Source organism: Bufo bufo, chromosome 7, assembly GCF_905171765.1.
Source record: "Bufo bufo chromosome 7, aBufBuf1.1, whole genome shotgun sequence".
Classification (NCBI taxonomy): Eukaryota; Metazoa; Chordata; class Amphibia; order Anura; family Bufonidae; genus Bufo; species Bufo bufo.
In genome coordinates this window covers 43,539,651-43,551,761 of record NC_053395.1, presented here as the reverse complement: position 1 = coordinate 43,551,761, position 12,111 = coordinate 43,539,651, and the positions used below count along the sequence as shown (strand labels likewise).

General features: G+C 46.3%; 1 protein-coding gene across 1 annotated transcript in view; it reads right to left on the bottom strand.

Moving 5' to 3' along the window:
- Positions 1–2,648: 2,648 nt before the first annotated feature.
- The window catches only part of RSPH10B (radial spoke head 10 homolog B), a 43,634-nt gene continuing 34,171 nt past the window's right edge, over positions 2,649–12,111 (bottom strand). Inside the window, exons 15-19 of the mRNA XM_040440241.1 lie at positions 11,258–11,365; positions 9,507–9,674; positions 9,298–9,391; positions 2,973–3,153; positions 2,649–2,882 (exon numbers count right to left, since the gene is read on the bottom strand). Of these exons, the coding sequence (XP_040296175.1) occupies positions 2,669–2,882; positions 2,973–3,153; positions 9,298–9,391; positions 9,507–9,674; positions 11,258–11,365 (765 nt within the window). The 3' untranslated portion in view covers positions 2,649–2,668. The remainder of the gene's footprint in view (positions 2,883–2,972; positions 3,154–9,297; positions 9,392–9,506; positions 9,675–11,257; positions 11,366–12,111) is intronic.

Below are 12,111 nucleotides of genomic sequence, written 5' to 3'. Positions count from 1 at the left end.
AACGCTAGTGCGAAAGTAGCCTTACACAGATCCCATGTAGGGGTATGGCTACATAGCGACACGTTGCAAAAAAATATGTGCAACTTGTCTACAACTTGCTTCACAGCCGAGCTGTGCATGTGATTTCCATTAAAGTCAATAGAGTAGAAGTTTCGCGTGACATGTGACCTACGACACAAAGTCAACATGTATGGGTTTTTTCTTCAATTGTCATGTCGGAGTTGCAGCATGTTGCATTGTGACACCATTGACAATCACCGTGTAGTTGTACACTAAGGCTAAAGTTAGGGGGGCACATTTACTAATGGACTTGCAACACTATTAAGGCACAGTGTAACGAAGGCTGAATGGGCCGAAACGCATCCTAATAATATATATACTGTACTTCTTCATGCAATAAAGACCATATAACTTGGAAACACCTTGCACGTGGCAAATTTACTTCCATTAGCGCCTGGAAATAGGCGCAAATATTAGCTAAAAACTAGTTTTCACTCCAGGCGCATGGACTGCCACAGATGCTCCTAATTTATGACGAGGTGCAGGCCTCGCCATAAATTAGACGAATCTAGCGGCAGCGCAGAGGGGGAAACTAAGACCGGCGTAAAAAGCTGGTCTTAGTAAATGTGCCCCAGTGAATGTGGTTTCATTCCGACCCGCAAGGTGACATGACCAGTCAGTCAGCAGAAATCCAACCCTGCTGGAATTCTGTGTGACTGCGCTCACGATCACTAGCTGCGACTAGAAAGAAGCACAGTATTTGCGATCTTAATTTCACATGGCCAAAAGTTGCAGTGTAATATAATGCAAAGACCTCCAGCACTAGAGATGCTCTATTTTGGTTATGATAGGGGGGTCTTGAATGGAGGGACCTCCTTCTATAATAATGATTCCCCTATAACAGTAGTGGCAAACCTTTTAGAGGCCGAGTGCCCAAACTGCAACCCAAAACCCACTTATTTATCACAAAGTGCCAACACAACAATATAGTATATCTTCCATGTACTTTATCATGTAGCTGTAATAGCCTGCCTGTGCTGTTCATAGTGCGCCCTGCGCTGATGAATGGCAGGAAAAGTCTAGGACTTATTGGTACACCATAGACTTTTTCCAGGGTGCGGGTGCCCACAGAGAGGGCTCCGAGTGTCGCCTCTGGCACCCGTGCCATAGGTTCGCCACCACTGCCCTATAATCTCTGGGTGTTATACTTCAGTTATTTGAATGATATGTACATATGTAATGAGTTATTATTAATTAATCCTAATACTATAGATAGAATGTGACTTTTTTTTTCTTCCAGGACTGAAACAATCCACGCTTTAAAAATGTCTATAAGGCCTCATCCACAAGACCATGTTTTGCAATCCACAAACATACGGACACCATCCATGTTGCATCCACACTTTTTGATGACCCACTGACTTCAATGGGTCAGCCGTCTACATTTTGCGGCCAAGTATCGGACATGTTCTATCCCTTTGCACAATGGACATACGGATGTGGAAAGCACATCATCTGTGTGCTTTGCTTTCTGTATCCGTATTTCCATTCTGTAAAAAGACAGACAATGTCCACAAAATGCGAACACCCGTCTGTGTGCCATCTGCGGATCTCACCCGGGCCGCATCCGTATTTTGTGGATCCATGATTTGTGGACCGCAAAAGAGATAGTCGTTTGCATGGTTCTTGCCATGTTAGATAGGATTTATGCATTGTGTCTGTTCGATCTGTCTTTCTCGTCCCTGGCAAATATGAAAGGGTTACATCCACACAGGACACAAAAAGCAGCAGGAAACTAGACCGTGAATCTTTTTATAGATCAACAGGAAAATCCGCAACAACTCCTCGGCAAAATCCACTTGAATTGCATGCAGATTTTGGCATGGATTTTACTGCGGAGGTGCCACGCATTTCACCCTATGTATTGCAAGGGGTGAAATCTGTGGTCGAAACCCAGAGCATAAATTGACGTGTTGTAGTTTTACAAACCGCACTGCATGACGGATTTTGTATAGATTTTTTTAATGCAGTGTGCGGATGAGATTTCTACTGTCATCCCCTTTGCTAAACTGTGGTTTTTCCCTGTAGAAGGCTACATGCACACGACCGTTCCGTTTTTTTGCGGTCCTCAAACCGCAGATCCGCAAAAAAACGGAAGCCGCCCGTGTACCTTCCGAAACGGAACGGGCGGCCCATTGTAGAAATGCCTATTCTTGTCCGCAAAACGGACAAGAATAGGACAGGTTATATATATTTTTTTTTTGCGGGGCCACGGAACGGAGCAACGGATGCGGACAGCAACATGGAGTGCTGTCTGCATCTTTTGCGGCCCCATTGAACTGAATGGGTCCGTATCCAAAACTGTGGCTCGGATGCGGACCAAAACAACAGCCGTGAGTATGAGGCCGAATCGGCATATTTTAAAATCCACAGCACATTAATTATAAAAAAAAAAAAAAAAAAACATAGCCCATTCACTTGCGCAGCTTGTGGAAAGTCAGAGGATCTGAACATGATTTAGGTGTAGAATCAAATCCTGATGGTGTGAACATACCCTAACGAAAAAAACTCTGCCGTTCAGGATTCTGGGAGAGCCACATTTTTATGCATCATATTAGATCGTAATCTGCTCCACAACTACTACTGAGTTTATTCCCAATTTCTATAATTATTTCTTCTTCTTTCTGCCTGTTGCTGGTGTCGCCTTCGTACTGGCAGTAGTCGAGGGGAGGGGAGCATCTTCCTTGACTGGGACAGGACACTGGCCGCTTTCGTCGACCTGGTCATCGGATACCTGTACAGCCTCCAACATGGCAGCGATCTTCTCTAACTCCATCTGTTCCATCCTCTTGGCCTCCTCTGCTTCTTTTAGTGCTTTTAGTCTTAACATATAAAGCAAGTAACAGTATGTTAATAAGGTATATATATTATATACAAAACGGCCAGAGCCATAAGTCAGCCATCATGTTTACCGTGCTTCCTCCTCCTCCCGGATCTGCTGTAATCGGGCCTGCGCCGCCTGCTGGGCTCTGTTTTTTGGGATTTCTGCCTTCAGTTGTTCTGCTTTCTCATAGGCTGGAAAAAATACTTTCTGGAAAAACACATCGACCTGATAGAACCATTTATCCGTCATGATTTTCTTTTGGGCCTTCCCTGCAAACAAAACAATAAGTGAAATCCTCTTCATAATATAACGTGGATTGCGACCTTGAACATGTCCTATCTTTTGCGAATCGCAGACCCATTCAAGTCAACGGGTCCGCATCCGCAGCATGCACACAGCGTCTACGGGTGCAGAACCCTTACGTTCGTGTGAATGGGCCCTAAGGCTGAGTTCACATTCCCTTTCCATTCTTCTGATCCGTAAGAAAACCAGAAAAATAAAAAAAAGGGATCAATTATTTTGAGCATCAGTTCTGCTCAGTTAGCAGGAGTTGGCGCTAAAAATAACGGATCTGTCTTTTTTTTAAGCATCAGTTATGATCAGTTTGCGTCACTTCCATCAGAGATTAGTTATTTTTAACGGGAGAAAAAGTACTTTGTGATGGAAATGAAACGGCTGCGATGCTCAGGATCCAAAGAACGGAAAAATAAATGGTGATGTGAACTCAGCCTAGACTGCAGCCGTGTGCAGGTACCCTTAGGCCCCTTTCCCACGCGGGTGCGATGCATGAATTGGACGCACAGCACCCGCACTGAATCCTGACCCATTCAATTTAATGTGTCCGTGTACATGAGCGTTTTTTTTTTACGCATCAGTTCTGCGTTGCGTGAGAATCAAGCATGTTCTATATTCTGCGTTTTTCACGCAGCCCCGGCCCCCCTAGAAGTGAATGGGGCTTCAGTGAAAAACGTATTGCAGACAAAACTGACTGAACTTGCTTGCAAAAGGGTGCGAGTTTCACTGAACGCATCCGGAGCCAATCCGTATTGTTCATGCGAAAGAGGCCTTAGGCTACCTGCACATGGTTGCAGGTTTACAAAAAGAAAATCCCCTATTCCACGCCGAATCCGCACCAAAACCCATGTGTTACTAGAATTTTTTGGTGCAGATTTGATGCGGTTTTCCCGCAGATCTCACCCTTGCACTGAAAAGGGTGAAATCCCACAAAAAAACAATTGACGCCTCGGATTTCAAAATCCTCCCCTCAGGTCAATTTCCACACAGAAGAAAAAAAAGCTAAGTTTTCATGAGGTTTGTCTTATCTCATGCACTTTGCTGGTACTGTATTATGCTGCGTTTTTTTATTTGATTTTTTTGCATGAGAATCCACTCGGAAAAAACGCGCGTAATCCGCAAAAATATGCAGGGACCCTTTAGGGGACATCCACATGGAGCATATACACTGCAGACTTTCCGCTGTGGAACTGTGGATGGAAAATCTGCAGTATTTTCCGTTAACAGCAAAGAGGATGACAGTAGAAATCTCATCCGCGCACTGCATAAAGAACTGTATGCGAAACCCGTCATGCAGTGCGTATTGTAAATCTGCAGCATGTCAATTTATGCTCTGGGTTTCGACCACAGATTTCACCCCTTGCAATACATAGGGTGAAATGCGTGGCACATCCGCAGTAAAATCCATGCCCAAAATCTGCATGCAATTCAAGTGGATTTTGCCGAGGACTTGTTGCGGATTTTCCTGTTGATCTATGAAAAGATTCATGGTCTAGTTTTCTGCTGCTTTTTGGGTCCTGTGTGGATGTGACCCTTTCATATTTGCCAGGGACGAGAAAGACAGATCGAACAGACACAATGCAAAAATCCTATCTAACTTGGCAAGAAGTGATTGCATGCAGGGACAGTCATATAAATCTACTAGTGAGGCTATACTGCCACCAAGTGAAAAAACACAATTACTGCATGGCTCTTCTGGGACATCTTTGGTGCTTGGGGTGGTAGTGGTTCTCCTTGAGGCGCTGGTCTATGGAGTCTTGCAGGCAATGCTCCAAGGGAAAACGGTATTCAAATGAGCTCTCTTCCAGCAGGAAGAAAATGGTGTCGTCAGTGCCCTCTATAGGTAGCTACACTGGTCGTCAATGTCAGACCCATGAACAGTGATATTATATATTATAATGAATCTAAAATAATAGCATGCCACGGGTATTTTATTTTCTAGACCTTTTATTGTAATGTAAAATAATTATAAGGGACCGTACAGATCCATAGAACGAAATAGTAAAGCACTTCAGGCTATATGTTTTAAACAGCAGATAAACCTTAAAGGGGTTCTGCACTTTCATTTAATAGATCATCAGCTTCTGATCGGCGGGGGTCTGACACCCGGGACCCCTGACGATCAGCTGTTTGAGAAGGCAGCGGCGCTTCAGCCTTCTCACTGTTTACCGCCGGCCCACTGACGTCACGACTAGTATCAACCTCGTGGGCGGGGTTAAGCTCCATTCAAGTGAACAGAGCTTAGCCCCACCCACGCTAGTTGATACTAGTCGTGACGTCAGTGGGCCGGCGGTAAACAGTGAGAAGGCCGCGGCGCTGCTGGAGCGCCGCTGCCTTCTCAAACAGCTGATCGGCGGGGGTCCCGGGTGTCAGACCCCCGCCGATCAGAAGCTGATGATCTATCCAGAGGATAGATCATCAGTTAAATGAAAGTGCAGAACCCCTTTAAAGGGGTTTTCCAGGCTTTTACTATTGATGACCTGTCTTCAGGATAGGCCATCAATATCAGATTGGTGGGGGTCCCACACCCGGCCCCCCTGCCGACCAGCTGTATGAGGAGAAGGCGCGCGCACAGTGCACACGTGCAGTCTCCCTTCTGTCTTCCTGTTCACTGTTGCTTTGCCATAAACATACAGCAGCGAGCAGGAAGAGAGACAGGAGACAGCACGTGGACACTGCGCACGCCGTCTCTGCATACAGCTGATCGGCGGGGGTGCGATAGTAAGAGCCCGGACAACCCCTTTAAAGAGGATGTCCAGGATTTTAATACTAATGGTCTATCCTCAGAATAGGCCATCTATATCTGATTGGCAGGCGTTCTTCACCCCGTTGATTAGCTGTTTCAGCGTAGCTCTGGCGACAGAACTACACAGCTCCGTCCACTGTGCAGTGGGTGATGCTTGTAAATGGAGCACTGCTCCTATTCACCTCCATGGGAGCACCGCTGCGGTTACTAGCTCCGTCCACTACACCAGTCCTCAAGACCCACCTGCCGGTCATGATTTGAGAATATCCCACAGAATGAATACCTGTGGTAGGTCCTGATGCATGGACACTAATTATAGCACCTGCTCAATACTAAGGCCCCTTTCACACGGGCGAGTATTCCGCGCGGATGCGATGCGTGAGTTGAACGCATTGCACCCGCACTGAATACTGACCCATTCATTTCTATGGGGCTGTTCAGATGAGCGGTGATTTTCACGCATCACTTATGCGTTGCGTGAAAATCGCAGCATGCTCTATATTCTGCGTTTTTCACGCAACGCAGGCCCCATAGAAGTGAATGGGGTTGCGTGAAAATCGCAAGCATCCGCAAGCAAGTGCGGATGCGGTGCGATTTTCACGCATGGTTGCTAGGTGACAGTCTATTCACTGTATTATTTTCCCTTATAACATGGATATAAGGGAAAATAATAGCATTCTGAATACAGAATGCAAAGTAAAACAGCGCTGGAGGGGTTAAAAAAATAATAATAATCATTTAACTCACCTTAATCCACTTGATCGCGATGTCGGCATCTCCTTCTGTCCCCTTTACTGAATAGGACCTGTGGTGAGCATTAATTATAGGATCAAGGACCTTTGATGACGTCACTCCGGTCATCACATGGTACGTCACATGATCTTTTACCATGGTGATGGATCATGTGATGACCGGAATGACGTCACCACAGGTCCTGTTGCTGCACAGAGATCAGATGAAGCCAGAAGGAGATGCCGGGCCGCGAACAAGTGGACTAAGGTGAGTTAAAACATTTTATTTATTTTTTTTAACCCCTCCAGCGCTGTTTTACTATGCATTCTGTATTCAGAATGCTATTATTTTCCCTTATAACCATGTTATAAGGGAAAATAATACTATTTACAGAACACCAATCCCAAGCCTGAACTTCTGTGAAGAAGTTCGGGTTTGGGTACCAAACACGCGCGATTTTTCTCACGCGAGTGCAAAACGCATGACAATGTTTTGCACTCGCGCGGAAAAATCACGCATGTTCCCGCAACGCACCCGCACCTTTTCCCGCAACGCCCGTGTGAAAGAGGCCTAAGGAAATCCTGGAAACGTGACTGACAGGTGGTCCCTGAGGACTGGAGTTGAGGAACGCTCTACTACACCATGAACAGAGCTGTGCAGTTTTGTCCCCGACTTCTAGCACCGGAGTTACTCTGTAACAGCTAATCGGCAGGAGTCCGGGGTGTCGGACCCACGCCGGATCATATAGAGCTGGCCTGTCCTGAGGATAGGCCATCAGTATTAAAAACCTGACATACCCCCCCTTTTCAGTTAAAACTTTTATCTTGAGGTTTTTTGGACCAAAATCCAGTGCTGATTACTTTCTTACTTTCTCATTTTATAGGAGTGAGAGATGGAAAAAAAGGATGGATATTAAACGAGTTTTCTGAGATTTTTTTTAATGATGACCTAGTATCTGATCGGTGGGGGTCTGACACCCAGGACCCTCACAGATCAGCTGTATGAGAAGGTAGCGACGCTTGCAGTAGTGCCGTGGCCTTCTATCAGCTCACTAAGCACAGCGCCGTACATTGTATAGTGGCTGTCCTTGATATTGCAGCTCAGGCCCATTCACTCCAATGGGGCTGAGCTGTGCCTAGGCCATGTGACCGATGAACATTGAAGTCACATGGCCTAAGAAAAGCTATGAGAAGCCTGTGGCGCTACTGCGAACGACAATGCCTTCTCAAACGGTTGATCAGCAGGGGTCCCGGGTGTCGGACCTCCATTGATCAGATACTGATAACCTATCCATAGGATAGGTCATCAGTAAAAAAAAAAAAAAAAAAAAAATCAGAAAAACCTATGAACTATAAAAGAATTTACACACAAATCATATAGCTCCCATACCAAAATTCAGAATGTTCCTCACTGAGCGCTATGACAAATGGACTATGCCTTTAGCCACATTTTATACACTCTATTAGGGAATTGTGTGTTATTACGAGAAAGGGGAGGAGGGGGTCTCGGTTCAGAAGGTGCATTTCTTGACCTGTGTAAAAAGCAGCAACAAAGTTTGTCTGTTGCCCTGTTGGACCAGTCCTGTCCAGCATTACACAGAAAACTCACTGATATGAATGGGCAATGTGTAATGCTTAGTTTCCCCTGTGGTGGCGCTGCGGGGAAACTGAACACTTACTGCCAGGTTTCCTCCACAAGTGAGAGCTGGGGACAATTTGCTATTTATTTATTGTCAAGGGACCCTTCTAACAGGTGGGGATTGTCCATAGCGGAGAACCCATTTAATAAGGGTGGACTCACGTGGCCACGTCCGCAAACTGTGGATCTGCAAAACACAGGCATCGTGGTGCAGACCCATTGACTTCGATGGGTCTGCCATTCGCAAGATGTGGCCAAAGAAAGGACATGTCCTATCTTTTTCAGCGCGGAGGCATGGACCCGGAAGCACAAGGAAGCCCTTCCATGTCTCCGTGCCACAAAAGATAGGACATGTCTTATGGTTGGCTGCATCTTGTGGATCGCAGACCCGTTGAAGTCAATGGGTCCACACTGCGATATGCAGGGTGCACACTGCCGGTGCCCGTGTTTTGTGGATCCAGAGTTTGCAGCCATGACATGCTTGTGTGAATGCTGCCTAAAGCCTCATGCCCACGACCGTTGTTTTGATCCACATCCGATCAGCAGGTTTTTTTTGCCTCTTGGATGCGGACTCATTCACTTCAATGGGGCCGCCAAAAGATGGGGACAGCACTCCGCATCTGTGGTCTGCAAAAAAAAATATAACCTCCCCTATTCTTGTCCGTCTTGCGGACAAGAATAGGCAGTTATATCAATGGCTGTCCGTGCCGTTCTGCAAATCGCGGAACGCACACGGACGCCATCCGTGTTTTGCGGACCGCAAAACACACAACGGTCGTGTGCATGAGGCCTAAGAGCTATGAACAAGATTCTTCACACAAAGCATGATTTCCTCAACAACTGTATCACCCAACCCGCCCCACCCGTAGAGATGCATAGAGAAGCACAACGTCCGATTGGGATGGAGGACAGAATTACGGCGACACTTTCATTTTTATCTGGAACCAATCAGTTCCTGAGCATCAAAAAAATAGGACACTTGTAATGTTCGCATTTTACTCACTTGGAGAATGGAACGGCGAACGTGGGCTGCGTCTTTCATTCACCTTCATGGCAATAATCAGCTCCTTCTCTTCCGTCCAACAGTCCGATTTCCTCTACAGATAAAAGAAAGAATAGGAACGTCCATATTGTAACACGAATTCACAGGAACATGGAGGAGAGTATCGTTACATGGCCTGTACTGGATAATGCATTGTGAACAGTTCTTACTGGAGTTGAAAGACCCGGGTGGTGGTTGGTAACATCTGCGCTGGCACTGCCATCTGATACTGTGTCTGCCCCTTGCGGTTCCTGATGAAGTTCATGGTTTGGTGGCTCATCTGTGACATATGTAATGGCACAGCCAATCAGCGCCTCCAAAAATTCCAGAAATGTAAGCTGCAATAAAATAGATTTACTTTACATTCAGCAAAAGGAAAGGAGACATTTCCAAATATGTGGTTGGCAATCATGATTCTGTACAATCGCCCAATGGGACATAGTACACAGCGCCACCTACTGGCTGCTGTAGGTCATACATCATAAGGGAGCTGCTGCCATAACCCTGAGATAGGAGCACATTTATCAAGAATGTCAGAAGAATGATGCCATCCACGTCAATGTGTGTACACACGTAATTACCATTAGGGCCCATTCAAACGGCCGTATGGGTTTTGCAGGTCTGCAAATTGCGGATCCGCAAAACACGGATACCATCCAGTGGGCGTTCCCCATTTTGCCAGTCCTACAATAGAAATGCCTATTCTTGTCCGCAATTGCGGACAAGAATAGGACATGTTCTATCTTTTCTGTGGGGCCAGGGAAAGGAAGTACGGATGCGGACAGCACACGGTGTGCTGTCCACATGTTTTGTGGCCCCATTAAAATTTGGAATACCCCTAAATCTATTATAATACACTCAGTGACCAAAAAAAATACCGCGCCAAGAAGGAGCTGCTGGAATGACCCTTTCTATGTGTGAATGTAAAGATGCGCAAGGAGGCATTTATTGGGGAAACTGAAAGGAGGCTCTAGGACCCTGTTGGGCCTCCTTTAGCCTGGATACAAGACGAGATACAGCTGGACATGGAGGCATACAGGTTCTGTATGGTATCCTGCAGCACATCTGCCCACAGATTCTGCATACTCATAGGCTGCCAAAGCTGGCTGGTCCTACAAATGCTTGATTGGTGAAAAATCCGGTGATCGGGCAGGTCAAGCGCTCACCACAAGGGTTCTATATTCAAACCCGACCATCAGGAGACCCAAACAGAACCTGGATTCATCGCTAAATACAATACGGTTCCAGTCTGTCACAGTCCAGGTTTCTCGTCCATAACACCACTGCAAACGAAGGTGACAGGGGCTGGATGTCAATGGTATGACATGTGATGGGCGCCTTGACACCAAATGTCCTTCTGCTAAGTGCCTGGAAATGGTCCGGGCAGAGACAGGGTGTGTAATGAAGATGCCACCCGGGTCTGGAAGGCGGACAACGAAACTGTGGTAGCTGCTCGTGTTTGTCAGCGGATCAAACGATCCCCTCTACTGGTGGTCTGTCTGGGCTTGTGTGTGCGTGCCCTCACGTAACCACTGCTCCCAACACCTCCTAACAGCGAGGTGAGAAAAGCCTAGATGGCAGGCAATTCGTCTACAAGACCATAATGCTTCCCTCAGTCCAATAATGCGCTCCCCTCTCAGAGTTTATCAGGTAGGACTAATTGTCTTCGAGCGTATCGTTCTAGCAGTCAACAATTTCTCACCAAGAGGTACACTACCCAAAAGTAGGCTCTGAGAGCCTTTTTAAAGGGCTGCAGGGGAAGCACTTTTATTCTCTCTTGTGGCAAGACCCAGTGTCTAATCGGACCACACTTGTAGTGATTTACATGAGATATAACAAACGTGCCGAGTTTTGCAGCAATCCGACATTTCTATATGGGTGTGTTATTTTTCAGTCATTGAGTGGACTTGGAATGACTTACCTCCAGCTCTAGGTTGATCTCATTTCCATCTCGCACACTTGGATCATCCTCAGCTAAAATGTCCACGATCTTCGTGACACTGAGTTTATTACTTAAGACTCGTAAATCCTATACGTGAAACAAAAACGTGTCAGTGAGATTTCTAGCTTTTGTGCTGTTCCTAGAGAAACTAAACTCCTTGACCCAATGGGTAAGAACAGATTGTGACAACGGGTGAAAACAGCTTCCATATGAATTAGGGGCAAGACAAGTTGTCAGGTGAATGACGCCTCATTTTGCATATTCTAAAACATCATTTTTCTCAGCAATGCGGGCACATATGAACATGGGACCGACACAGATGCCTTCAGCTGCCAAGCGCACATGTAACAGGTCAGCCAGTGTCATAGGTACAAAACTGCTGACAGATGCTCTTTAACAGGCCTTACCTTTCTTTCTCTCTATATCACCTGTCAGCACACCCTCATACACATAAGACAGTCGGGCAGTCCTTCAGAAACTGGCAGGTTCGACCGACTTTACTCTTATGTGTATGGGCACCTTAAAGGGAGTCCGTCATCAAAGTTTCACCTTTTTAACCCTTCCCATAGCTTTCTAGCAGCCTTACAGTTAATAAAAACGTTACCTTTCTGAGAAATCCTGGACTTATAAAACATCTTAGTAGCATATGCAAATGAGGGCTCACAAGTGCCCAGGGGCAGCGTTACCCTCGTAGGTGCCCAGCTAGCTCAGCCTTATCGTCGCTTCCCCCCGCCCATTCTTTCCCTCTGCCCGCCCATCTACTTACTTCTTGTTTCACCGAGATCCCGCGCCGATGCATGTGAACTACGATGCCCATTCCTTGTACGGCATCA